General features: G+C 42.1%; 1 protein-coding gene across 7 annotated transcripts in view; it reads left to right on the plus strand.

Annotated features, from left to right (window-relative positions):
* The first annotated feature begins 142 nt into the window (after positions 1-142).
* fmnl3 (formin-like 3) overlaps positions 143-27,890 on the plus strand; it is a 31,941-nt gene continuing 4,193 nt past the window's right edge. For 4 of the 7 annotated variants that reach the window (XM_044352206.1, XM_044352211.1, XM_044352212.1 and 1 more), the window contains exons 1-24: positions 143-720; positions 15,422-15,505; positions 15,655-15,735; positions 15,853-15,929; positions 18,220-18,303; positions 18,746-18,892; positions 19,898-20,006; positions 20,176-20,252; positions 20,716-20,809; positions 22,421-22,495; positions 22,604-22,714; positions 22,831-22,980; positions 23,604-23,705; positions 23,914-24,268; positions 24,573-24,665; positions 24,742-24,866; positions 24,954-25,156; positions 25,242-25,545; positions 25,632-25,712; positions 25,812-25,941; positions 26,063-26,223; positions 26,397-26,498; positions 27,197-27,289; positions 27,412-27,535. In XM_044352206.1, the coding sequence (XP_044208141.1) occupies positions 607-720; positions 15,422-15,505; positions 15,655-15,735; positions 15,853-15,929; positions 18,220-18,303; positions 18,746-18,892; positions 19,898-20,006; positions 20,176-20,252; positions 20,716-20,809; positions 22,421-22,495; positions 22,604-22,714; positions 22,831-22,980; positions 23,604-23,705; positions 23,914-24,268; positions 24,573-24,665; positions 24,742-24,866; positions 24,954-25,156; positions 25,242-25,545; positions 25,632-25,712; positions 25,812-25,941; positions 26,063-26,223; positions 26,397-26,498; positions 27,197-27,289; positions 27,412-27,535 (3,076 nt within the window). In that variant the 5' untranslated portion in view covers positions 143-606. The remainder of the gene's footprint in view (positions 721-15,421; positions 15,506-15,654; positions 15,736-15,852; positions 15,930-18,219; positions 18,304-18,745; positions 18,893-19,897; positions 20,007-20,175; positions 20,253-20,715; positions 20,810-22,420; positions 22,496-22,603; positions 22,715-22,830; positions 22,981-23,603; positions 23,706-23,913; positions 24,269-24,572; positions 24,666-24,741; positions 24,867-24,953; positions 25,157-25,241; positions 25,546-25,631; positions 25,713-25,811; positions 25,942-26,062; positions 26,224-26,396; positions 26,499-27,196; positions 27,290-27,411; positions 27,536-27,890) is intronic. The other 3 variants (XM_044352209.1, XM_044352210.1, XM_044352213.1) reach the window with 3 other exon arrangements.

A 27,890-nucleotide genomic window follows, 5' to 3' on the forward strand; every position in this document is an offset into this window, starting at 1 on the left:
ATGACTGCTTGCAGATGTGAGGGGCGGGGCACCAGACTATGAGGTGATTGACAGGTTGTTTGAGCCAACAGGAGCGCCTCCACCCCCGCTCAGGGGAGGGCAGAGAGAGGAAAACCTGCCCTCTGAGTGGAGGCAACAGCAAAGAAGCTTAATCAGGATCACACAACAATAATGAATGGAAACACGTCGTAGCCAAGAAAGTTGAGCACCAACTAAGTAACTATTGGTCGGCATTTGAAAGTTATCCGTCGCAGGAGGAAATCTTTTTGTAAGTAATGGATTGGCCAGGCAAATCAGAAAGTACTTTCTGGATCAGAAAGCAGCTGTACTTGTATTGTTACTTTTGAAAGTAAGTTTTGTAGGGCAACTACAGTGGAATACACTGTAAACCTAAACGTCTGAATAAGTGTAAATGGCATTTTGGGACATTAATACGAGACTACTGCACTGTCTGCGTTTTATCTCGCTTTGGAAAAGTGGATTATTTGGATTCATCCGTTAATGAAATTGTTGGAATACTTTTTTCTGGATTATTATCACTGAAAAAAAGGAAGGATTGCAAGGTTTCAAGTGACCAAGAGGATACAGTTCTTCTCGGGGGGAAAAATGGGTAATATAGAAAGTGTGGATGGCCAATCGGAGATGAAGCATCACATCATGCCTCTGAAGGTGCCCATGCCTGACCCCACCGAGCTGGAGGAGAAATTTGCCATTGTTTTGGTAAGTTATAATTATCTCAGATTGTCATGATGTTGGTCAAGAGACGCCTCACAAATGTCTAAATATGTTGAGTTATTTCACATTGGCCTGCTGGTGGTTGTATTTGTTTATTTTATCTAGGCCTACTTGTTTTGACTCCCATTTGCTTATAAGTGCATCATAAACACCACTCAGATGAGAGCAGTGACACAAGAGAGGTGACAAAAGAGTTGATTTGTGCTTTTTTTTGTTGGCATAACTGAGATGAAAGTGTATGTGTATTTACATGTCTACCCCTTTATCGTCTATTATGAGCTGCTGGTATTTTAAATGAACCGACCTGTGCTGTCCCGCCCCTCTCTCTCTCTGCCTGCTGTCCCCCCCTCTCCCCTCCTCTCCTCTCCTCTCTCTCTCCTGCGGTTCTTTTGTCTCCCCTAAAGTCAGACAACTCAGCGTTTGGCTGAAGTGGCAAACACTGAGCACAGCATGGTGAGAGTGGGAGGAGGAGGGGAGGTGTGGGGGTATTTTTTTTTTCAACAGTGGGGAAGGACATTACTGTATATCCTTGACAGAACACATTACTGCATTCTCCGTCTGTGTTTATTTAAAGTTTTCTTGCTGCAGGCTAACCATCTGAAAACAACATTTTCTGAATTCCCCCAAAACTCCCACACCCGAAGAGTCCCCCCCCCCCCCTCCTTCCTCCTCTCTCCTCTCTCCTCTCTCTACACTCCACATCAGGCTGTCTGAACGCTTTGTAATAATGAGCACACAGTCAACACCCACTTTTACCTTTTATCAACACACTCAGGTTAGTCATCCTGCATCAAGGGAACATTTCATTTTTTGTCACATGACGCAAGGGGACTTCACAAGTTTCCTCTTTTTTGGGAAAAACCATGTGGAGTTTTCCTTCGAATAACTTCTGTCAGGCTGTTCCAGGGGTGGGAACTAGTTTGTAAATCTATACAACTGTTAGTCCATTGACAGAAATTTAATCAGCAACTATTTTGATGATGAATCGTTTAAGTCATTGCTTGAAAGCAAGAATGCCAAGCATTCACAATGTGAGGATTTGCTGCTCTTCATTATCTTATGTGACAGCAAACTAAATACTTTGGGGGTTTTGGATTGTTGGTCACACATTTGAAGATCTGAGAAACATCTAATAGACATTTTTCACCATGTTCTGACAATTTATAGATTAAATGTTCAATTGACAAATCTTTTACTCAAGGAGATCTTGGATCAAGTATAGTATTCAGTTCTTTTACAAAGTATAGCCTATAGCAGTACTTCCTGACATGAGCAGATAAATCTGAGGGTCCACCAGTTGATTAAAGGGATAAAGTTAAAAAAAAAAACATTTATTTTTTCTTAGTTCTCTTTAATTAGATACTTTCAGGGCCTGTAAAAATCTTTCTCTTGAGACAATCCCTAGAAGGAGAAGTGACTCTTCTTTAGTTGAACTTCTTTCAACCCACAGCAAGGTCATAACCTGTAATGAGGGGTCATAAGTAAACATTGTGTCATTTCAAAGGCACACAAGGTTGAGAGCCATGTAATGCAGTAATGACTCAATTTAGATTATCACCACATTTCTGGTTTTCTGAGAAACCTTTCCTATTGCCATTTGGAAGAGTATCACTGAAGAGAACTGGACTGGACTAGAGCACTGGGGCTGTATTCACGTGTCTTATCTCACCATTAGGACTTACTTGTTGCTCTAAAATGATTTGGGAATTATTCCTACTGAAAGGGGCTTTAGACCAAAAACTTAGAAATCCTTCAGTTAGGACTGTTGTGTCCCTTATTTTTAGGAGATTCTCCAAACTCAGTTAGGAGCTACTTTTAGCCTCACAATGTTATGGCCACTTTTAGTAACATCCGGATCTGTAACTGGTAGAAAAGTCTTCAAAAAAGCTTCTTTTTTACATTTACTTGAGTAATATTTCAGTCTTGTAGTTTTATTTTGTTTGAGTTACATGTTCAAGGACTGTTTCCACGCCTGATCAGCTCCACATACACCCAAACAGAAGACAGAAAGCTCAGTAACATCCCTCCAACTTGTTGCTCTGTTACAGTGTAAGTGATCCAGGCCTCTTACAACACGTGTCATAGCAGCATAAAATATACAAAGATTCAGAAAGATTTGAATGTAGAAAATACACTACCTGTCTGTTTATTTTTTTGTTAAATACTAGTATGAGGGTTTCTCACAGGTGCTGATTTTGTGCTCCTCACTCCAAATTTCAGCATAACCACACCCAGCCTTTATTTTCATCTGTTTAAGACTTTAATTACAGTATCAAACAGCAGAGAACTGCAATCTTCACAGCATTACTCAGATAGTCTCATTCTTGAACACTGTGGACCCTCTATGTTTCTGGAATGAAGCCATTATTTGCTTGCCAAAGCTATCAACAGCTACACAGTAAAACCCTCATATGAAGAGGCTAGCGCAGCAAGAAGCCATTCAGGGCCCTGCTTGTTGACTGCTGTGCAAAGTCTCAGCTATTGTGACAACTACACACTGTACTACGCTGTAGGCGCTATTATGACAGCTCAAGTCACGTCTTTGTCATGCAGATGACTCACTGCTTGGCTAAGTGTTTGGTTTTGAACAGACATTTTAGATGCATGTAAAGTTTTTCCAAATGACTGATGGTTGATGATTTGTAGACGTCACGTTTCCCATAAAGAAAGCCTAGAAAAGATTTTTTTTTTTTTTTTAATCAACATACTGCTTATCCTGCCTGGAGACTGGAACAGTTGTTCTGACTGCCCTGCAGCACAAAGTCAATAACTGTTATTATGTTCAGCCGTGCAGAGCAGATGATTTCTATGCAAGGGCCAGTAGACTCAACATTTCAGTTGTGTTTTTGACTGGGAAAAGTTTTTCAAGCTCTCTAACCCCAACCCCGCCCTACCCTATAGTACAGTAGCTCCAGATTTCCTTTACTTTGTGGGAAAGAACAACACACTTGTATATTTTAGTCTTCTTATCAGTCCTCTTGTCCCTGCACTACTTGCCTCTTGTTTCGAGATAAAGGTACATCAAAAGCTTTTGTCTTTTGGTTGGTGCTCTTCAGGAAGACGAGGCCATGGCTTTGTCATCTGGCAGTGGCTATATATCTGAGTTCTTTTTTCACATATGCCAAAAAATACTTTGGAAAACTTCTGCTAAATTGAGCAGATTTCTTTCTTTAGTATTTCTCAGCAGAGACGTAACTGGCATCATAGCAGCCTCGATAAATAACACACTCTCCATAAATGGGTATTTGGACATGGGTTTTTTCCCCTCTTTGGATCACTGCGTTTCTTGCTGCATGATGGCATGCTGCTGCTTGCTGCTGGATGGATGTGTCTGCATCTGCGTGGTGGGACTGCCCTCTCCTCCCAGACACGGCACGCAGACGTCCCACTGGAATGACAGCAGCCCATAATGATGTCATGGGTGCAGCAGCCTTCGCCAGCGTAGTAATATCCCTGGGCTAATGACTTTAACAGCAGCTCTCTACTGTAAATGGTGGAGGGCAGTGGTGGAGGAGGGGGCGAGTGAGACCCCAGGGTTAGCTTAGACTACTTCATGCGGTCTGCTAATAAAATGCCTGGGTCAGGTCTAACCGGGAGCATGTGCTAAAGGCATCGCCTCGCTCCTTCTTGGTCTCTTTTGTCCAGCATCCTCAGAAACAGCTTCAGCTCTGTCTTTTGTGGCTGGAAACAGTTGCCTGGCATTTTCCTTTCTTCATTTAACAGGGGAAGTTGCATTGTAGCCAATGGTGGTTGGTTCGCTTTACAATGAGAACTGTGTTCCTGCAAGCTGCTTCTGGTGTATATCATGTCATTAATTCAGATTGTGATATAGATCTACCTAGACCTCACTCATAGACAAGTGTAGATCCACAACATAGAAGCCACATCTATAAAATTATATCTTGGTCATTGGCAGCGTTCCTTTAATAGTTTTGGCTCTTTTTCCATCTCTTTGTCCTTGGTAACTCTTACTTATCCTTGGACCGTACAACTTTGTGTGGTTCCAAAATGGAAATGGAATCTCTCATTCATTCAACCAGTCAGTGTTTCCTACTTTCCCATTCCCTGAATTCACTCTCACTGTGGGTCTGGCCTCTAAAATAACCTTCTCCATATGACTCTGTGCTTATGAAAACGATGTGAGATGAATGAGTGGCATTTTCAAAGGTGTACGTCTGGCCTGAGATCCTCTTTCAAAGTGCCCGAGCACCAATCTGCCGCTGGATTCCTGTGGTCTGGTCGAGACCGAGGCCGCAGGAGAACTCAGAGAGGGAAAATTCCCTTTGAACTGGCTGTCTGCCACCGTTCTCGGTTGTAATGACTTTACCAACATTTTTAAACAGTGCACACATATTTAAGAGCTGTTATGGGAGAAGCACAGGATTATTTTCACTACTTGATTGCATTGGAAACAATCCTAACCGATTTGTCTGCCTCCGCTCAACTCCCGGCATCTTTTATGCGCTGACATCCAGTTGCATCATGCAAAGAAGTGCAATCACAGCTTTTTATTTGAGGTTTGATTGTTCACAAAAGGAAGTCTCAAGATTAAGTCGCAGCAAATGTTGGGAAAAATACAGAAGGAGAGGTTAGCGTTGAGTCAGTAGTAGTGAAATCAGACATGCTGACAATGCGACTCCAGCACCCTGTCTGACATCACTGTTTTCTTGATGGTTGGAGTCTAAAGAAAGCTGCAATGTCTGATAGATGCCACTCAAGCGGAACTAATAGAGTCAAGCTGTGCGATGTGTTTTTGGACATGAAACCTAAATCATTTCTCTTTGTTTAATGGCTGTGGCGTTTTATTTATGTGCCTAACCCTCCCGTTCTCACACACATCACCACCACCTTCCTCTTTTCTAAAAAAGAGAAAAAAAATGTGTTTGTTACGTCACTTAAGTTGGAAGAGAGCGTACATCTGGCTCAGCTACCCACCACCGTGTCCCAGGAAGAGGGGGATTATGGGAGTCGAGTGCACACAGTTAACTCAGTTTTAGAGCAGCGGTGCAGGCAGCACAAGGCTGTCCACCTGGCTTTCTCTGCCCTCGGGCTGCAATTCCCCCAATCTGGGCCGGGCTTTATGGGGAGTTTTAGTGCTTCTCTGCCTCTTTCCTTGCAGCTATTTTGGAAAGCAAAGGTCAAGTTAAAGACCATGACTGAGCAGATATAACATGTCCACATTCAACATAGATCGTGTACATCAGATCCACCTAAGTGATTGATTCTGTTAAGCCAGATAGCCAAGAAAGCTAAAGCACATGTAGTTGTTGTCGTTTGATTGAACTTTCACAGATTATCTGTGGGTTTGGATTTATTCATACATGCAAAAAACCACTGCATGTGTTTGTCATTTATATGCATATGCGTGTGTGTGTGTGTGTGTGTGTGTTGGTGGTGGGGGGGGTGTTGTGGGGGTTTGCATGCTGCTCCAATGCAGCTGCACCAAGGCTGTAGGTTGGAGAAGTGGTTTCCTCCTCAATACAATGGGGACTCTGTCAGTCAGTGTTGTTTTAGAAAGGGGGCCTCATCCCCTGGTGCCTTTTGTGCAGCTACACTCTTTTTTACGTGGACGCTGAGAGGAACTGCTGTAAGCCTGTTTAAAGAGCCAGTGGATTACAGCTTGATGCTACCTCTAGTATACACTAGTGACGTGATGTAATTATTTCCCAGGCCTTCCTTAAATGACTTAAAGGACTTTCTTTATCTTCTCATTTCTCACATTTTACTTCTGCCTTTTTACAGTGACACTTCGAGTGAATTATCTAGAGATAAAGGGGGACTTTTTATGATGTACGACTAACAACATAACTCAGCAGTTGTCATGTGTCTTGATTTTTTTTCTTTTGATTTTACTTTTTGTTCCCTTTATTATTTTATCACTGTTTCTCCTTCCAACTCTGACTTCCTCTAAGGAGACAAATGCTCAGAAAGATTATTTGATTCAAAACTTTTATTCCCACTCAGCTCAGGCTCAGATTTGTTGCCCTTTCTCTTTGGCCGACCTTCATCTCTTTAACTGGGCAGTGTGTCAAAAGGCCTGGCCCGGCATGAGTTATTGAGGCATTCATGTACCTGCATTCCTGACATTCCCTGTGAATATCGTCTGTTGGCTGGGGCTTCCCTGGGTCCTGCATGGACGCACAGAGAAGAACAAACAGGATGTTCGCAACACAGGAATGAACGAATACCTCTGATTCATGACCAATTGTAGTATTTATTTATAACTCAGTGCTAACTTAACATGTGTATCTTTGTTTGTGTTCACACTTCCTAGATTTGTTAAAAAAAAACAAACGAACTAGACAATGTGGTTGGTGCAAAATTTTGCCAGGTGGGATATCTGTAAAAGTTTGACGTCACTGTTATTTTGGACGCTTGTATCGGATAAAAACAACTTCCTAGATAAGGACATGTAAACAAGAGTGCATTTCAAGTTCGCTCACATTTGAAGCTCGAGGAACATCTGGCTCCAGAAGGACCTTGAGCTCCGGACATTTGCGTCTTTATCTTAGGCAGTGGCCGTTAGTTTGGCTTCAAAGACGCCTGTGATGATAATGGCTAGCTTGGACACAGCTATCACTGCTGTTGATCACTGCTACGTCACCGGGTAAATAAATGGATTAGCAAATGCGTTCTGGGAGGCGGTTCTTGATTTATCAACTGAAAACGGCATTGCACCAACTTCCTGTTGCTTTGACTGGCTGTGGAATGTACATTTGGGTTGAGTGTTGTAAAGAACGGACTGGAGGGAAAGTTATTCTCTCAACAGAGTGACTTAGAGGTCACAGACTCGAAGACACAAGTTCATGGGAGAAGAGAGGGAGCTAGAAGCCATTCAGGCTGGAGAGGGGAAGGTAGTGGACCGGCATGAAATGCTAAAGAAGGCCTGAAACTGAAACCACAGCTGTAAACTGTGTCTCATTTAACTCCTGATTTAATGGGGATTTAACACTTCATGAAATGAGTTGCAAACCTCCCTTAGGGAAAGTTTCAGCCAACCACTGTTTCTGTTCACTGTTACAGACAGTAGTTCTGATTAATCAAGTAGTCTATCAACAGAAAATAAACAGACAACAATTCCCATAATCGATTAAGTCATCTATCAAGCAGAAATTCCAAACAATCACTTGTTCTAGCTTCTCTGATGCAAGGATTTGCTGCTTTTCTTAATTATAAATTGAGTATATTTGGGTCAGACAGAACTAGTAAATTGGACTGCAGGAATTGTGAATTTAATATTTAATAAGAAAAGCAGCAACTCCTCATGTTTATGGAGCTGAAACCAAAGAATGTTTGGCTTTTTTGCTTGAAAGTTGACTGAAATGATGAATCGATTATCAAAATAGCTGCTGATATGTTATCCTCTGATGGACTGATCGATTAATCGTTCTACAACATGTAATTGATTAACCTGGAAATTTTATTTCCAATGATTTATCAATGAATCATTATTTGCAGCCATAATACATGTCTTGCTATAAAACTACATCAACTGATGTCAAGATAACAAGGGTTTATTTTTTTGATTAACACAGAATTTTCCACATCTATTTTTTTGACTGTTTGGAAATTGGAAAGCACTTAATGTTTGGTGTGTTACAGAGTTTCACTAACCACATGCTTTAGGTCTCACATGTCGGGAATGTGGTTTTCCTGCTGACAGTAGATTTGCATGTAAATGAGGTGCTTGCTCTTACCTGTTATGTTAATATCTTAATAAACAAGTTCTTAACTGAGTCTGTTTATATTTTCTTTGCAAACAAGAAACAGCATCAGTAGGAGTAGACAGGGAAACTTTTACTTCTCCGCCTGTTAGAAAAACATCTTCCCCTCTGCTTTCTGTCCCTCCCACCTCCAGTCTCTGTCTTTTGGAGAACTGGTAGCATTTGCTCTGTTGGCCTCACAGTCTTCCAGCATCTTTGTGCAAGACCCATGCTTTGTTGTGATTGCCTAGTTCGGGTTACCTCGCGAAAGAGCGATAGGACGATCAGATGTCTGTTCAGAGAAAGGGGGGCAGTGTTTTCTCACACTCTGCTTTGTTGCTTTCAATTCAGTGGGCCTTACCTGGAAGCTGGAAAAACACCTAGAGTTCTTTCATGCATAAACACATTGTCAGAGTGGATGTGCAAAAACACACACACACAAACACACACACGCACGCTTGTGTTACACATAGCAGCCTCAGAACAAATCTAACATTACTCAGAGCCGTTTTTGATTTCCTGGCGAGTAGAGGAAGTCCCTGCAGCCCTGTGACGACAAGAGCTGAGGCTCTCATCCTGTCTCCTCTCATTGTGTTCCAACAGTGAGGAAAAGGAGAAAGCCAAACAATAGCACTGACAGCAACATTCATTAATAAAAAGCTAATGTAATAAATATATCTTTGGATGCTGTCACAGAATGATTCACTATTAAGTTTGCCGTATAAGACGTCATTCTATCAGGTCATCTGTTCTGCTGAACCCCACCTCGTGTAATCTGTTGCAAGTCTACGTGACCTGTACATGACACCCTTCCTGTCCTTTGCATCTATGAGGGTGTAGACACTTATTTATTTCTCTCCTTTTGTTTTTTTCTGAGCTACACATTTATCTTGACCTATATCCATCCACCTCTGGCATAGGAACTGCTGCATCACTTTCTTCTCTTGTTGTGAGGGCAACATATGCTCAGTTAATATGCTTAAAGAAAACATCCCAGGTCCCATATTCATTGTGTTTTCTTTGCCTCCTTCTTGGCTCCACTTCCTGACAGGGATCAGTGGCCTGGCTTTTTCCACCCTCCTCAGACAGTAACCTTCATTAAAGAGCTACAGGTCTTATCTTTCCCCTCACTGGCTGGTCTGGTATTTTCCTTTGTTACTGGATTATTGAAGTATTTTCTGAAGAGTGTTGCTTTTTCATTTATAGCCAAGCGGCTTTGAAACTATATATGCTAGTGCCTTAACTGTTTGTGGAGAAAAGAGAAGAAGCAGCCAATAACATTTCTCTGAGATTATTAACAATAACATTAGCAATGTGCATGTTCTGTTTGCCGGTTTGTTGTTCTTGAAAAGTAAGAATCAGGCCAAATATCTGAGTGTTATCATGAAAGATCTAAAATCGAAATTTTAAGCCGCCATGTCCGATATGTTGCAACATCAGCCTTTCATCCTCTGTAAAATAAAGCAGTCAGGGGGAGTAATGTCCAAACAGGATCTGGAAAAGCTGATCCATGCTTTTTTCTCAGTAGATTAAATTAATGTAACTGTTTCTTTTCAGGCTTCAGCTGCTCAGAGTCAAAACAAAAAGATTACTCTATTAAAGGGTCAGATGTTAAATGATAAATACAAATAAGTGGCTGGGTTAGGACATTGTTTTTTTTATGATTTATAGTTCTAATATTCTGATATCCAAATATTAATTATGTTTTAACCTTTTCTGTTGTTTTCTATTATTAATCTTTTAATTTAATCTGGTTGTGTTCTTCTTTGTATATGAAATGTGCTGTACAGTACATGAACAACTAAATTACCTCGCCTTTGTCTCAAATGCGTTTTAAGCTCAGTTCATTGTTGTCTTTGGCTGTTACCCTCGGTTATGTTGGCTGGGCAGCTTCCAGTTGAGTCGTGCCATAGGTCCCTTCTTCCTGGACCCCACCCTGATGAGCAGACACTCAGACTTGTTGGGGGTAAAAGAGGGCCGTCTGGGCCTCTGACTGAACTGCCACAGGCTCTGTCCAGCTTAGTAAGCTGTTCAGCCGCCCACTCTTTTCCCTCTGAACTGATGACAACTAGGTCTGGCCTGTGTAAACCTATCAAAGTAGATAAAAAGACAGATTCTGCATTTCCAACCCAATGATAAAGCACCAAAGAGAGAATCACACTGGATGCATTTCCTTAGTAGACCACATAAATGGGATAAGGAAAAGCATAATACCTTTCTAAATGAATGAAGAATAAAGTTTTTTAGTATTATGTCATGTATGGGCTTACAAGATACCAGATATTAATATTCATATTTCCAAACAATATTGCAAAAAGTCCAAAGATTAAGAAAATCAGTTCAAATCTTTTTCACAATCACCTTTTCAGAATTTGACTGGTCAATATATCACTGAAAAAACCTTACCATATAATACTGGAGACATCAGAGTAAATACTACTTAAATAGCTCTTATTACCCTCCATTCCAGGCTTTTGAGACAAAGTTAGCAAACTTAACCACATTTAAATGAAACAACCAGTCCATTTTTTGATCATATTTACACCAGATTATTTCAGGGTTTCATTGGGCCAGCACAAGGCAAGTTAACATCAGAGTGTGTACAATACAAAAGAAAATATAGTTAAAATATAACCAAAGAGATCTTGCAGAATAAAACTCTGTTGCAAGCCTGGCAACAACCCTGGAAGCAACTTGGGCAACACAGAGCCATTCTGCAACAGTCTAAAATGAAGAGTCATTTAGTTTTGGTGCATGTTGGTTTTATATCTTATCCTGGCTCAAAGTGTGAAGCTGTGAGAAAGATCGGGGGGGGGGGGGACATCCTGTCGCTCTTTTCCATTTGTTTCTCTGGGAGCCTTTGGCCGGAGTTGCAGGTCATAAACTCAACTCAAGGCTAATTGTAAATCAGCTCGGATTAGGAAGCTGTCCAGTTGAGGGCAGATGGAGTTGCCCTGTCGACTGTGATGTCTGAGGTGACCAGCACTTCCCTTGGCTGTGGGGGTGACTGTGCGTGACTTGAGCACTCTGCTGAGTCCCTGATGGCTCTCTTGGACTCTCCATGCCTCCTTAACCGGCAACCTGACCCCCGTCAACTACTTTAACTGTTGAGTTTTTAAAACCTCTGTCCTCCTCCTTCAATGGCTCAAATGTCTCTCTGTTTTTGAGTTTATACCGTCTACATTTGCCTGTGAATAGTCCTCCTCCACACATCCTTTTCCTTCTTAGCTCTACTTTTTGTTTCTTTCTTTTGTTTGTGCTCTTTATCTTTTTCTTCTTATCTGCCTGTTATTTACCCTAGGTTTGCAACTAATGGCTATTTTGCACTGTCAATTAAATGAATTAGACTGTCAAGCATAATTTTGAGTAATCTTTTTATTCTAAACAGTGAAAAGTGCCCATAATTTCTCAGAGACCAAGGTAACATCTTCAAATTGCTTGTTTTGTCTGACATTTAGAAAGCTGGAACTAGCAAATGTTTGCTGTTTTGCTTGATAAATGACTTAAATGATTAACCATTAAAAATGTAAATTAATTTTCTGTCAGTTACTCTATCAGAGTAGTCAAATTTCTTCCAATATACCCTTTGTCTCTTTATTCATTTACTTACTGCTTTGTGGCTGATTTATGTGCAAGAGAAAAGCAAAAAAGATTCATATTTTGGTCTTTTAACAAGCTCATAAACTATATTATAGTTTAAAACTCTGGAGTTTTTCATTCTGTTTGGAAACTCTGTCTCTTGTTCTGGCTCACAAAAGGGGCCCTAATGATGGGAGAGATAGTGTTGATAATAGAACCAGTTCATCTGGTTGCGCAGTGTCCTGGTGTTGTGTTTTAGCCGGATTTTGCTCTACACAGCACCAGGGGGCATATTCTGACCCTGCCCACCAGCCATTGTTAGCGATTTTCTATGAGGAAAAAAATATAGCTCAAATGTCAAAGGATGGGAATGGCACAGTACCAAACCAAAACAAAGCTTCATATTGAATCCTTTGTCGAGCCATTCTCAGGTCAAACAAGAAAGGCCTTGCTGGAGGAGAGAGTATGTGGGCAGTGTGGCAACATAACAAGCACCAAACATTTTTGGCATTACTGTAGTATTTTACCCCTGAAAATAAGTAAGTAAATAAAGCTACTAAATGATGTTCCTCTGCTCCTTCTCCCACGTAAGACTACTTCTTTTTAGCTTTTTATAAACACGGGAAGTGCAAGATTGTATCAGTGTGGGAGAAAGTGAAATGAAATTAGCTAAATTGGGTTACTTGGTTCAAATTACCCAAATCTAGTCAGAAAGGAAACATCCCCTCTGCTTTTTGCCTTGTTGCGGGAGAAACCTTTTCTCTATACGCTCAATCAGTCAAGCAGTACTTTTTTTTAAACCCATTTTAACTTTGTTACCTCACACACATCTGCACACAGTCCCACCTGCATTTGTTTACAATCCCTTAGGCTCTAACAGACAAAGAGCAGAACATTATGAAACATCAATGTCTTCAGTGTGTTTTCATTGCTTATAATGACTCTCCTATAAAGCAGAAGGCAGGGCTCCTCATGCAATTCTCAATATTATACTGTTTCCACTTCTAATGAATGTTTTCGCCATTTTCAACTTTTGCTCTTTTGTCTTTACTAAATGAATGAGCATCTGCGTTTGTGTCTGGTCTGTTTGTTTTCCAGTAAGTCAAGATTAAATTAGCACAAAAGGGGACCTTGCTCTTTGCCTGTTTGCCCCACAGTTCTACTTTAGTATGCATGACTGAGTAAGAAAACAGAGAGGAACAGGCTTCGGGCCTGGCCAGATGCTGGAGCAGATATCTGGGTTTATTATTTCATTTACATTAAAACCAAGCTTATGTTACATTATCCGGAGTTTAAAATAAGGTTATTATTTATTGTACTAGTTTTTAATCAGTGACCAATGCTAATCAAGAAAGTGGACCAACCCTAATTAACCGTTTTCCATTTATTTTTAAAAAATAGCTTTTAAAAACTGCAGGTTGTATCCACTTTTTTGTTAAAAGTGCTTAGAGACTCACATCATTCATTAGAGACAGATACAGATGGGAGATGCTACTCTTCACTTCCTTGTACGACTTTCCTAAAGACTGTGTTGTAGGTAAAAATCTCTCCCAGGAGAGACAAAAGAGGAGAGAGCAGCTTGGGGGTCAGACAAGAGAGAAAATTTACTACTATAAACTACTACTATAAACAGGACACATTCCTCCTGTAATTCTGGACATCTGGTATGCATGTTGCTTCTCTTTTCTCTCCTGTGTGGGATTTGTAAAGCCCTTAATGTCAAAGGCCCAATATATAACATCTTGGCACTGCTTTTCACTACAGTTACAGCCTGTTATAGTCTTTCAGGCATTTTATTTTTGCATTTCTTGTATCTGTTTATAAAGGGCTTTTCTATAGCATCCATTGACAGTTTAAGGTTACTGCATGTGTTTTTGAGTGTGTTTTGTAATTTGTGGTTGCAAAAAAGAAGATACAGAAGCACCTTTTCTTTAGCTCTGTCTTCTTTAGACAACGTGATTCATGATGTGCTGATGGAGTGAGTAATGTGGTCCTAATGTGGAAAACGAATTTTAAAATACTCACATGTGATATTCCACCCCTGCCAGTGACTGAGTGGTTGTCATAGGAACAAGAATATATGTTTTTTTCCATCTGTCAAACACATATTGGCCCCGCCAGTGGCAAAATGCCAGTGTGAACATCACGTCTGGCGTGGGATGGGTTAATAACAGTGCAGGGTGTTTTAGACGGGAGACTGAGTTATAGCTGCAGGTTAAAAAGTCAAGCTGACAGGCCGTTTGTGGCCAGGCTTATGGGGTACTGTTGATACGGGTGTAAATGAGGGTTCCCAGTGCAAACAATCCCTCATGTTTCTTCAAAGAGAAACGCTGAGGCGATCAGTTTCAGGGCCTGGCGAGCTCCCCTCATATTGTTGCGCTTCCTCATTTTTAAGATTTCCATGTCAACCCCTGTTTACACGCTCTTGGCTCAGTCACGGAAGTAATTAGTCAGCTTGTGTTATATAGTTTTTGTTATTTTTCGACAGTCATCACGAGGACATAAAACGCTTAAGTGCATTGGTCTTCAAACATAAATTAGAGCATTAAGGCTTTAATTTGAGCCACAGTAAACTGGCCGCCTCAGGACGTCTCGTGTGTGTGTTTTTATGGCTGGATTAGATGACAGGGCTCGTAATAGGCTCGTACTCTGATAGTGGCTGAGAGACTGAAAGTGTTGCCTGAATGATAGTGAGACAGAGAGCACAGAGGAGATGCGGATCATCTCCTGTGGCAGGATGTTGAAAGTCAACACAGGACGTGAGGTCATGCTGTAAGTCCCCAAAGTTTCAGCGTTGGCGCCAAAGGCCTATAAAGTACCGGTTACTGACACCCACTCAGTGACTGCTGCTATAAATAGTCAAACACACAGATAACAAAGAAATATGCGGCGATAAAAAGATATATCTCGAGATGATTCTGAGGAACTGATTCATGCATTAATCTCACCCACATTAGATTACTGTAATGCACTTTTTTGCTGGTTTACTCAAACAAACAATAAGAAGGCTCCTGCTCATTCAGAATGCAGCAGAGTAGAATACCTAGAATAAGATCCACATCTGGTGAAGGTGCTTCAAGCTACTTTGGTCCTGTGCTCAGTCTTCCTGATGAGCTGACATCTGTCACATTCAAAAAATAAACTGAAAATGTTCTGTTTCCTGAGGCTTATAATTAGTTATTATGTGTCTGTGGTATGTCAGTGTCTTTTGGTGGGTGCTGGTTATCAGTGTTGTGTGTTCTTGCATTTTATGTTTTTTTTAATATTCTCATGGCACTTCTTGTTGCTGTATGCACTTTAATGTAAAACACACTGACTTTATCTGTAATGAAATGTGCCATATATAGATGAAAGTGCTTCGCCTTGCCATAAATTAATCTAATTCTTACATTTTATATTTTCAGAATTCTATGAACCTGCCTCCAGACAAAGCTCGGCTCCTCAGACAATATGACAATGAGAAGAAATGGGACCTCATCTGCGACCAGGTGCATTCAGAAATTCTGATTCATGACCAAACCTGCACTGCAAATGCACACACACCTCATTACCTTAACTCATTCTGCAAAAAAAAAAACATTTTGTCTTTCATTGCCAGTGAAATTACATTCTTTTGTGTATCTTCTTTGGGCTTCAGGAGAGGTTTCAAGTCAAGAATCCACCTCACACCTACATCCAGAAAATACGAGGATACTTAGATCCCGGAGTCACGCGAAAGGTGGGGAATTATAAATAACCTTTCAGACACTTCCTCCAATTAGAAAGAACTGCTATAAAGTAAAATCTGGACAGTGATAAATGTGCAGCAACAATCTGATTCCATTGTCTGTCGCAGAAGTTTCGCAGGCGGGTGCAGGAATCTACAAAAGTCTTGAGGGAGCTGGAGATATCGCTGAGGACAAACCACATCGGGTAATCAATTCATTTCTCTATACAGATTTGTTTATTGGTGCACAATGCTTGAGGAAACCATGTTATTGTTTTCCCTTGTAAAGAATAGTCCTTTCTCTGCTCTTGCTGCTGCAGGGACCCAGAGCTCTCTCTGGTGCCCAGATCTCCCCCCATTGTTCTAACTTGCCAAGCTCTGCAGCTCCACTTCATAGAGCTGGTCCTCATAATGCCCAGATGGTAGCCATTGTGCTGCTGCCTCGTCCACTCCCCCATAGTGTGGAGCAGGAAGCTTTGTTGTGTATGCCAGAGGGGCAGGAAGACCGGCTGACCAATGCTGAACCCAGTGAAAAGCAGAAAAACACACACACAAGGATACTTTTATGTTTACACATTTCTCACATACCAAAGCAAACATCCTCTTTGTGATGTTTTATCTTTTTTGGTCACATATTTCCACTCTGCACAGTTTACCCTGCACCTACTGTATGTGTGGATGTTAGTTTAGGTCTCTCTATCTTCAGTGTTGCCCACATGATTCTTGATTTGACTAAAAATGTGCTGCAGTGCCTTGCCACTGAAATCCTGGGCAAAAACAATCCCATAAAGGCTTTGATTTTCCATAGCATTCATGGAGCTCCAAGAATAACTCATATTCTATTAGGCCTCATCAATAAAGGCATGTTTCAATGCATTTCCCAGAAAGACCCGCAGACAAAGAAAAAAAAAGGGAGGCTATTTTCAGAGGGCTTGTGTGGGTGGGATTAATTGTAACAGACGCAGGTTTATTGTGTGCGTCTGAGTCCTGGGCCCTTTCAGATGTGTTATTCCTGAGATTGCCAAGAAAATCTGAAATAGCAACTGGTTGGAGAGACGTAGAGGGAGCGAGAGAGGAAGGAGTGAGGGGTCAGAGGCAAGGAGGGAGAAAAGGGAGGGTGGGGTGGTAGACAGGAAACTGATGATCAAGCCCGCCTCCTTGTCCTCCCCCTTCCCTTCTTCACCCAAACTAACTGCTTTGTTCGCTTTCCTCTGCTCACCTCTCTTCCCTTTCCCCCTCCCTCCCTCCTCTCCTCTCCTCTCCTCCGCTACTTTGAAGCTCTTGATTGCTTTCCTGCCTAACTCACTATTGGCTGACTAGCAGTCTGTCATCAGAACCAGCCCTTCAGGACTATTTTAAGAACCTTTTACCTCAATCCTGTCCCCCTCTGGGGTTCCATGAAGTAGGGAGGAGGTGACTGGGGTCTGTGGGGGGAGGCAGACTAAACTGTCAGAGGTTCGACCCGAGCCCACTTCTCTTAGCCATATTCCCTCCACATTCTTTCTCTCATCGCAGTGGGAATTCCTTTGTTAGGAGTTGTTTCTCTCTCCAGAAAACTGGAGTTAAATGGGGAGGAAATCTGAAGCCTTGCTCTAGTTTACTTTCCGCTGCATTCTTGCCAAGTTCTTCCTGTCAGGGAAGGGGAGACCCCCTTCGGAGCTGCCTTAAAGGATCATTCCAGTTAACAACTTGGGTCTTATTTTTATAGCTTTTGCCATCACTTCTATCAGTTAGAATAGGATTATAGTTACCCAAATGATTGCTGAGATCCAAGTCAGACAGTGCAAGAAACACAAGTCACACAATCACACAGTTCATAAACCACGTGAAAACTGAAAGTAAGCGCACCTGAAATGTCTGTAATAATCCCTCATTGTAGGAAAACTGTGTGCACACACAGCTAAGGGAAATTAAGTAAGTGAAATTTGAGCCAACGTTTTTTTCTCAAAACCTGTAAGATTGTCTTACTGCTCCTGTCTTACTTGGTGCACACTCAGATTCCGCCACTTTGGTGGGTACAGTCAATGTTTTTATCACCGATTGAACAGCGCAGGTCTAATAGGCTGAATAATTCTTTTACTTCTCATCAAACTGTTGAATACAACTCAGCCCATGTAACTATCAGGGGCTGATGGCACACTCTAAGTTTTATGTTAATGTGTTTCATGCTTCAGGTATGTTTTATGTGCGTCTGTGTGCTTAAGTCTCTGTGTGTTCTATGTTTTACGTGGCTGCAAGACAAACTACCCCTTGGGGACAATATAGTTAAAGTTGAAGTTGGAAAGGGTGCCCGAAAATACAAAAATTGGACCCAAGATGTAATAAACCAGAGTCTTATGGACGCCAATTGTCCTTTTTATTTAATGTTTGCATTTATTTTTTCTCTCTGTTTTCAGTTTTCTCTCTTTTCTATTAATGGGTAAACTCAAGCCCTGGATAAGGGTGTGTTCTTGATTTGGTGCCCTGCTAACCCCTCTCTGTTCTCCTGCGTCACAGGTGGGTCAGGGAGTTCCTCAATGATGAGAACAGAGGTCTCGACATCCTGGTGGAGTATCTCTCTTTTGCCCAGTGTGCTGTCATGTGAGTACTTTTGCACGCATATACACAAACACACACACCTCTTATGACTCTTGCCAGAACCTGGGTTGGGCAGTGGATCCAGCTGCTGAGTTAACACGTTGTGTCCTGTAGAGCCTAATGAACTGCTTGTGCATTTGTGCATCAAATAAAAATTGCTTTTGCATTCTTTGGATATGTGTGTATGCCTTGTTGCGTACTTGGCAAACGTGTTTCTGGACAGATGCTATGTGGTGTAGCGCTGAGCTATACTTTGCCTGAATAGGTAGAATCTCTGTGCTGAATCTTTATCATGCAGCTTGATGACAGTTCTTGTGATAACCCCTGGCTCTCTACCAAGCTGCCTTGCTAACCTAGCCTCCCCCATGCCTCTCATCTACACCCCTATCTGTGCCTCTGTGTTGGCTTGTCTGTCTATCTGTCTGTCTGTCTGTATGTGGCCCAGGTTGGATTTTGAGGGGCTGGAGAATGGGGAGGATGGCTTCTTGGACAAGGCTAAATCTTGGAACAGGTCCATAGAGGATCTGCATCATACAAGCACCCAACCCTTCTGCAACACACTGGTGCGCTCTGCTCGCCAGTCTGTCCTCCGGTACGTATTGCTAAGCTTGCTTCCCCGCTATTAGCTATCCATGTTATCGGCTCGCTCTGCTAACCTTAAATGCTATACGTATGTATTAGCATGAAAGTTGTCCTGGTGCTGTTTTGTCTCAAGAAAATGCCAGAGTGGTTGATAAGTTATAGGTCTGTGACCTTTCTCTTGACCTCAAGACTCTGCATAAACTCAATCAGATGATGAGCTGTATCAGAGATTTTTTTTTAAAAAAAACTGAAAGTCTTTAACCTTTTGCACTGTCTCTCTTTGTTAATGGTCCTCCCTCATCTGTCCAGATGTGCGTCTGCACTGTCTTTAGATGAGAGCCAGCTGTGAGCTGCAGCATATGTTGGGCAGTTGTGATTCTCCTCTTCATCACTGAGCCACACACAGACAAGATATGAAGAGATATCAAGAGTGATAGGATGAATTTAGTCAATCTGAATGTAAAAAGTTGTTGTCCTCAAGATTAACTTCCAGTCAGTAAGGTGTTTAGTAATACATTGCCATTGAATCTGTATGACTATAACCTTATGTATTATGTAGTATGTATGTTAGAAAATATAAACAATACATATATATCAATAAATATATGCACATATATGACTCAGATGCTGGATCATGAGACACTATGAAAGCCATTTATAAACTGCACAAGAAAAGTAATATGTGCACATGATGACTGGGCAATACAGTTACATAATGGCAGTCTCTGTGCAAAGACCTCAGTCTGTTGACAGCAGTGAGGAAACAAGGCATCTCCCATGATGCATCTGTAACCTCAAAAGCCATCTTAAGTTTTTTTCTGTCAGACCTCATTCTCTATAATTTTCTCTCGCTCTCTCTCTCTCTCTATGTGACACATATAAACCAAGAGAGCCATTTGAATGCTAGATAAAAAAAACTGAGAAATAAATGAAACAAGCTGTGATTAAATTTAAAGTTAAACACATTTCAATTATTGAATCTCTACCAAATATTAACTTCTGCCATCTGTTGCAGCTATGGCACAGTTTCCAACAGCAAAACCATCAAGAACTCCCGTCTTGTGAGCCAAAAGGATGATGTGCATGTGTGCATCATGTGCTTGAGAGCGATCATGAACTACCAGGTACCAAACACTCTACAATATGTACAGGCTCATACACAATCTGACACAGACATCTGTCATAAACCTGAGGATTATGTGTTTCCTGTGAAGTGAAGTGGTGAACACTGTATATATACGCAGGCTTTTCTGACACCACATCCTGTTCTCTCTGTCTGTCTTCTTCATGCAGTATGGCTTCAATATGGTCATGTCTCACGCACACGCAGTCAATGAAATTGCTCTCAGCTTGAACAATAAGAACTCACGGTAAGAACTGAGGCCCCCGTCTCCATAGACGCAGGGCTGGGTCAAACAATAGGAGAAACCCTGTAGCCAGTTCATATGATATGCCTTCCTTTCTCCATGGGGCTCGGCTTCTCTCTGAAGTTGGGGATCAGAGGCATATATACAGGCTGTTAGAGGAATGTTTACTAAAGGAGATTAGTGGTAAACCGCTGGGGCTGATCACTTCATAATGAAGACTGGGAGGGTAAACACTTAAAAGCTAGAAAGACCTGCCCTTGCTTCAGACTTCAGTATGAATTATAGATTTAAACTCCTTCATGTTGATGTATTTGCACTAGTTTTGAGGATTGCATGCATAAACATACATTCTAGTAGTGTAGACTGTATAAATATTGTGTTTTTGCACCTTTAATTTGAGAGAGTTCATATTTGAAGTTGAACTGTCCAGGTGTGTTGCCCTAATGAGTGTCTCCTGTACTTCCAGGACAAAAGCCTTGGTCCTTGAGCTGCTGGCTGCCGTCTGTCTAGTACGAGGAGGTCACGAGATCATCCTCTCAGCATTTGACAACTTCAAAGAGGTGCCTAAAGCAACATTTTAATGAAATTTGAACCATTGCCACCTAAAGTTGCACCGTTTATAACACTGTGGTAATACACAGCTAACCTTGTGAGGACTGAAAATGCTAAAAAACATCCATTAATTTAATTGCCATCATTTCCCACATCACTGGTATGCATAGAGGCCTAAAAGAGTCATTGTAGTGGTATGAAAGTTGAGGAGCTCTGGGAGTTTTCATGTCCACTGAGGGTGTAAGCAAAGCTCTATGGTGGCCTATCTGAGGTTATTAGTCTCATTAAGACACCAGATGTGAGCCAACCTTGAACAATGATAAGGATCAACTCCCTGATGGGAGCCAGTGGACCACAAAGGTTTGCTTAGCCTCTCAGTTTCTGCCTACACAGTCATCTAAACACCGGAACAAGACAATTACCCCACAGTCTAAAGCTCCAGAGAAACGCATGAGCAAATCAACCCACTAGTATAAAAAAGGGTATTTCTACAGAAGTATTTTCTAAAATGATACATTAATACATGACAATAGGTCTCAGAAATCTTACAAAAAGGCCACCAATGATGTAGTCGAAGACAGCTGCACAGTGGTTAAGTATTAGGTCCACAACCACCAATGTGTCTGGTTAGGATTGTGAGAAATGTTGGGGCATGGATTTTTTATTTTTACAGCACTGAAAAAACACTTTTTCAAGCTGGGAAAACACAGTTTGTTTTCCTCTCCTCTTTCAGTATATTTTTGTGTAGAAGTTTTGGCTTTCTTCATATGTCTTTATCTTTTTGCTCATTTCACTTCCCATGATTTCTGATAATAAGGACAGTTACAAACGGAGTAAACTGTGCTCTGTTTATGTACATCTAAACTATTTGGATGAATTATGTTTAATCCTGGAATGTGTTTAATCATAACAAAATACTATGTTATGATTAGTCACAGGAAGTTATATAGTAGTAGTGGATATACAGTAGATATTTGAACTTTATTTTTATCGCATCAACTCAAGACACAAAATAATAACTCACAAACATAGTGGAAAAAATGAAAATTTGAAGGAGAAAGAGAGATAGATGTGCTTTTACTTTTATGAGGAAATCACTGCCACAAGTGGTACTGATTTCCTCATAAATACTTCTGTTTTCAATTGCAGCTTTGCTGTGATATTCTCCATGACATAAACCAACTTAATCCTTTCTCTCCACTCTACAATATGTGGAGGCCGCAGCTTTAACCAGGAGACTGTAATCTCTCTTTTTTTGCTATCAAAAGCAAAATCCTTAAAAGAGTAGAAGAATGAAAAGTGCTGTGTTCGAATTAATACACCAAATCAACTTAATCTCTTTTTTAACATTTTGCCAATACTGTAGGAGTTTGGGGTAATCCTAAAATATATGGTTGAAGTCTCCAACCAAGCCACAAGCCCTCCAACATAAATCATTATATTTTGACAGGAGATGAGGAGTTTTATCTCTTTTTGACCTTCTATTCAAATTCTCCCCATGTTGGGCTTTTTGTTATTTTATGTCCGGATTTAAAAGTTTCCTCCAACATTTGATTTAAAATCATAATATGATAGAATTATAGATAACCTCTCTATTTATCACATCGTTTGCATTTTAGGTCTGTAAGGAGAAGCATCGCTTTGAGAGACTGATGGATTACTTCCGCAGTGAGGAGGGAAACATTGACTACATGGTAAGATTGGCTTTTTATTATGGATAGATGTATTCTTTTTGATCTGTGTCCTTATATCCATTAAACTCAATAGATTTAAATCTAAATCTGCCTGTGTCTGTTGTGCAGGTGGCTTGCATGCAGTTCATCAACATTGTAGTCCACTCTGTGGAGGACATGAACTTCAGAGTCCATCTGCAGTATGAGTTCACCAAGCTGGGACTGGATGACTACCTGGAGGTAAGGTGACAATATTGTGGTTAAAATGGGCAGTTGAAAAACTAAAAATATCACGTGGAGATTTGTACAATATGTGTACAGTATCACTAATTCTGATTCATTCTCCCTTATGTCAGAAATGTAAACATACGGAGAGTGACAAGCTGTCGGTGCAGATCCAGGCATACCTGGATAATGTATTTGACGTGGGTGGTCTACTGGAAGATGCAGAGACCAAGAATGCAGCGCTGGAGAAGGTGGAGGAACTGGAGGAGCACCTGTCCCATGTAAGTGCACCACCCAGTCTGGACCACCAACATAGCTCACTGGGCCCATTTATGAGATTGTTGTGGTTCACCAGCTATGTACTTAACTTGGCTGTTTCTATGTGGCAATTAGAATTCTACTCAGTGTTTGCATTTCACAAGTGGTTGAGTGTAATAATGGGGTGGAAAACGCTGGAAAATATTGCGCGTGTAACAATCTTAATATTGTTCTCATGTTGGCTCATTCTTTCTGGGCACTTGCCTTTGTGTCCCACGCTGCTCTGCAAAGACCCTCTTCACATGGAGAAGTTGTGGGCAGACCTGACATCATTCTAGGAATTTCATAACAAACTCTGCTCTCAGGGGTCAGGAATGATGGGGGAGGACAAGGGTGAAAATTCCCTATGAACCCCAGTGTAAGATGTGTAATCTGTTCAAATTCAAAAGCAAAAGCAAAATCTCTGTCATGCTCTTGCTGCGTCATGCTGCTGCTTGGTATATCATATTTCTCACTGATGATGCACAGTGTATACAGGAGAGTAGGGAGAAAGGAGTGGATCTGGGAAAGATGCCTGTGCTGGGGATCAATTCTTGAATTCACCTCCTCTCATCTCTCTGCCACTCTCTCCATCGTCTTCCCGCAGGTGACGGAGAAGCTTCTGGAGGTTGAGAATGAGACAATGATGAAAGTGGCTGATCTGGAGAAGGTGCTCCTTCAGAAGGATAAGGATCTGCTTGCAATACGGGTAAGCTGGCAGTCATAATGATGTAATATTGCTTGCCTGCCTTGCCTCAGAAAGGCTTCACTCACTCTCTGTTATTTAGCAAAAATCTGTTTCAGATGCATGTGGCTAATTGCAGTGATAGCAAATTAGGTCAGCAGGAAACAGGATGTTTCATTGGCATGTAAAGTCATTGTGTTATGCTCTTTATCGCCCCCTGGTGACTGTCCAGGAGACGTACGAGTCGACCAACACCCAGGTCAACACCCTGAGGAGGATGATCAAGGAGAAGGATGCCGCCTTCCAGAGGCAAGTCAACATCGAGAGACGGCTGCTGGAGCTGGAACAGCAAGGCACCATCCGTTTGCACAAGAAGCCTGATGGAGACATTGCCATTGAGACGCTGGGTGTCGGGGGTGGTAGTGGCCTTGGGATCCCTCTGGGTGACATCGGGCAGCTATCTTTAGGTTCAACAGCTGGATTAACAGAATCAGGAGGAGCAGACACCAGTTTACCCCCAGCCAGTGAAGCTCCGCCTCCACCTCCTCCACCTCCACCGCCGCCTCCTCCTCTTCCCTCTGCCACAGGTGATGACTTGCAGCAATTATGTCTGGTGACACATAAATGTGAAAGTTGACTGTGTGCAACCATAGACCCTCAGTGGAAATCTATTTTCAGTTCCCCTTCTTTGTTCATTCGTGCAAAGCCAGGTGGCGGGTCACAGCAGTTTTTTTCTACCACAGACAGGAAAAGGAAATACAAGGCTGGTTTGTTTTGTGCGCAGGCAGACAGACAAGACAGTACAGGGGAAACAGAACTGACTGTTAAACAGTTTTCAGCTCTTTTGGCCTGATTTTTGACAAATAAATATTGTCTTTACATTAATTACAGGCTCGTGTGCACCAGTCCCACCACCGCCACCTCCTCTTGCTCCACCTCTGCCGGACGCTTCTCCCTCAGTTATTCTGAGTTTGGGTCTGTCAGGTAAGAGCAATTTTAGATACTCTCCATTTCACTGCAGGTAGTGGAGCAAAATTCAACAGATGTTAATATTTTACAGCTATCAGAATCAAGAAGCCCATCAAGACTAAGTTCCGTCTGCCTGTGTTTAACTGGACGGCCTTGAAGCCCAATCAGATCAATGGCACAGTCTTCAACGAGATCGATGACGAACGTGTGCTAGAGGTAAATCAAGCAGATAAAACTCCCTTCACAGTTAGCGCTGATGTCTTTAAGTTAAGAACAAGTTAATTAACTGTCACTTGTGTGCAGGAGCTGGATCTGGAGAAGTTTGAGGAGCTGTTTAAGACCAGAGCCCAGGGTCCTGTGGTGGATCTATCTTGTACCAAGAGCAAAGTTGCCCAGAAGGCGGTAAACAAAGTCACCCTTCTGGATGCCAACCGCTCCAAGAACTTAGCCATCACACTGCGAAAGGCTAACAAGACCACAGAGGAGATATGCAAAGCAATAGAGAAGTATGCACATTTCCTGGACCTACAACACATTTATGAACCACTGAATCCAGTGAACACATAACTAATATTTGTCATGTCTGCTCAGGTTTGACCTAAAGGCCTTACCAGTTGACTTTGTGGAGTGCCTGATGCGTTTCCTGCCCACGGAGGCGGAAGTCAAGGTGTTGCGTCAGTATGAACGTGAGCGGCGTCCATTGGACCAGCTAGCAGAGGAGGATCGCTTCATGTTATTATTCAGCAAGATTGAGAGACTCACACAGAGGATGAACATCATCACCTTTGTCGGGAACTTTGCTGACAATGTCAACATGCTCACACCACAACTAAACGCAATCATTGCTGCCTCTGGCTCAGTGAAATCCTCACCAAAGTTGAAAAGAATGCTCGAGGTTAGGATAGTTTATTTAACTGGTGTTTTTATAGCAGTATTTGTTTTGATTGTGCATGATAATGAATTCTTCTGGTCTACTTGTAGATCATCTTAGCTTTGGGAAACTACATGAACAGCAGCAAACGAGGCTGTGTTTATGGTTTCAAATTACAAAGTCTTGATCTGGTGAGTATTATGGAGCGGAATTTTGTTGGCATTTTCAAGTGCTCAGTATTGCTGCAGTGCTTTTTTCTGATAATTCCATTCATTTCTTATGTTACACAGCTGCTGGACACTAAGTCTACAGACAGAAAGATGACATTGCTCCACTACATAGCTCTCATTGTGAAAGAGAAGTACCCTGAGCTGGCCAACTTCCACAATGAACTGCACTTTGTGGATAAAGCTGCAGCAGGTGAGTTTGCCATATGAAGGTATGAAATGTTCCTAGAAATGTCAGGTATGTTTACTTAAGATAATCTTGGTAAATGTGTGCTTTAAAAGTCTAAAACATTCCCTCTTGACCGTGTGCAAAGTATCTCTGGAAAATGTGCTGCTGGATGTCCGAGAGCTGGGGAAAGGCATGGACCTGATCCGGAGGGAGTGCAGTCTTCACGACCATTCGGTGCTCAAGGGCTTCGTCCAGGCTAGTGACACACAGCTGGACAAGCTGCAGAAGGACGCCAAGACAGCAGAGGTAACCAACACTGTCCTCACCTCCTAACCTCAAAGTATCCACTGGGAAAAAAAGCAAACCTCTGTCCCAAATGCAGCTCACTGACCTCCAACATACAACCAATCATGCCTCCGAAATCGACAGTGTTTACAAACATTGCTTCCAATCTGGCACTGTCCTCCCTCCCATTCTAGGAAGCCTTCAACAATGTGGTGAACTACTTTGGAGAGAGTGCCAAGACGACTCCACCCTCTGTGTTCTTCCCTGTGTTTGTGCGCTTTATCAAGGCCTACAAGGTGAGTACAGCAAGCAGAGGCAGCATCTATGTATCTTTCCTCACTTCTGCACTGGCAGGGTGCAGCTTTCTCTCCTGGTCAGATGGGAGGTTCCCTGGTTTGTAGACTTGTCTCACTCAGAGCAGAGCAGGGCAGAGCTTTGGCTGCCTCTGTGCCACAGGACGTGGCGTATCGTCCGAGGCCAAATAACAGGAAAGACCAGCTGGGTCTGACTGTAGAGCTGCAGCTGTGGTGTTTAGACTGGTTCTTCCCTCTCCTCCCCTCCTCCCCTTTACCCCCGGACAGCCTCGCCCTGCCCCACCACACAACACGCTTCCTGAGATTGTTCTCAGTCTGGATTTATGGGATCTGCTCAAGGAAATGTGAAGCACAAGGATTTCTGTGAACATGTGTGTCTGTCTGAGTGTGTATGTTAAAGGGACAGTTCAACATTTTGGTGCAATACTCTAATTTTGTTCATAAGAAGCCACAGCCAGCAGTCAGTCTTTAGCTTAGAGCTATAGATGTACAGGTAGGTGGATTTTGTTGAAAGTTGAAAGGGGGAACCAGAGGAAGAAAGGTTACATTTCTAATGCTATGTTCATTCAAGTGCATGTTCCCTGTTTATGTTCAACTCTTGACCCGTTTTCTCTATCCTCAAAGGGCCGCACAGTTGCAGCTTCTTGTCGCTGACTGCTCACCTTTTTTCATCTCAACAGGATGCATTGGAGGAAAACGAACAAAGGAAAAAGCAGGAGCAAGCAATGAGAGAAAAGTTACTGGCTCAGGAGGCTAAACAGCATGACCCCAAGGTACAGTCCTAGAGCATGCAGCTGAGCTGAATGAAACCCATCAGATGTTTACTCAGTGCTAAATAAAGCTATGTGGTATGTTGAAAAAGCACAGTGAACAGTACACATATCCACTGATTCAGGTCCAAGCTCAGAAGAAGAGGCAGCAGCAGCAGGAGCTGATCGCAGAGCTGCGCAAGCGGCAAGCCAAAGACCACCGGCCCGTGTATGAGGGCAAGGACGGCACTATTGAGGACATCATCACAGGTGGGAGAGACAGCACCTTAAAAAGACCCCGTGTGGGCGCAGGCAGCCCCGGTCGTCCCAGGCCGAGGATGACCGTGGTTATTCACTGCTCAGCTCCTTTGAAGTGCACCTTGTGCTACGTGGTCCAGACACCAGCACATCTGGAGCACAGTACATAGCAGCACAGCAGTCACTAGATAACCCATGACATGCTGTCTAGTTAGTTCTGAAATGTGCAACCAAAGCCTCATATATGTAGACTGTCAGCTGAGCAGTTTTATCCCAAGACTACATGAAATTCAGTAAATAGGATCCTTATTTAAAGGAACTATTTAAAGCCACTATGTATAGATTTTTTTATTGGATTATATGTTTG

This window comes from Thunnus albacares, chromosome 5 (assembly GCF_914725855.1).
Source record: "Thunnus albacares chromosome 5, fThuAlb1.1, whole genome shotgun sequence".
Classification (NCBI taxonomy): domain Eukaryota; kingdom Metazoa; phylum Chordata; class Actinopteri; order Scombriformes; family Scombridae; genus Thunnus; species Thunnus albacares.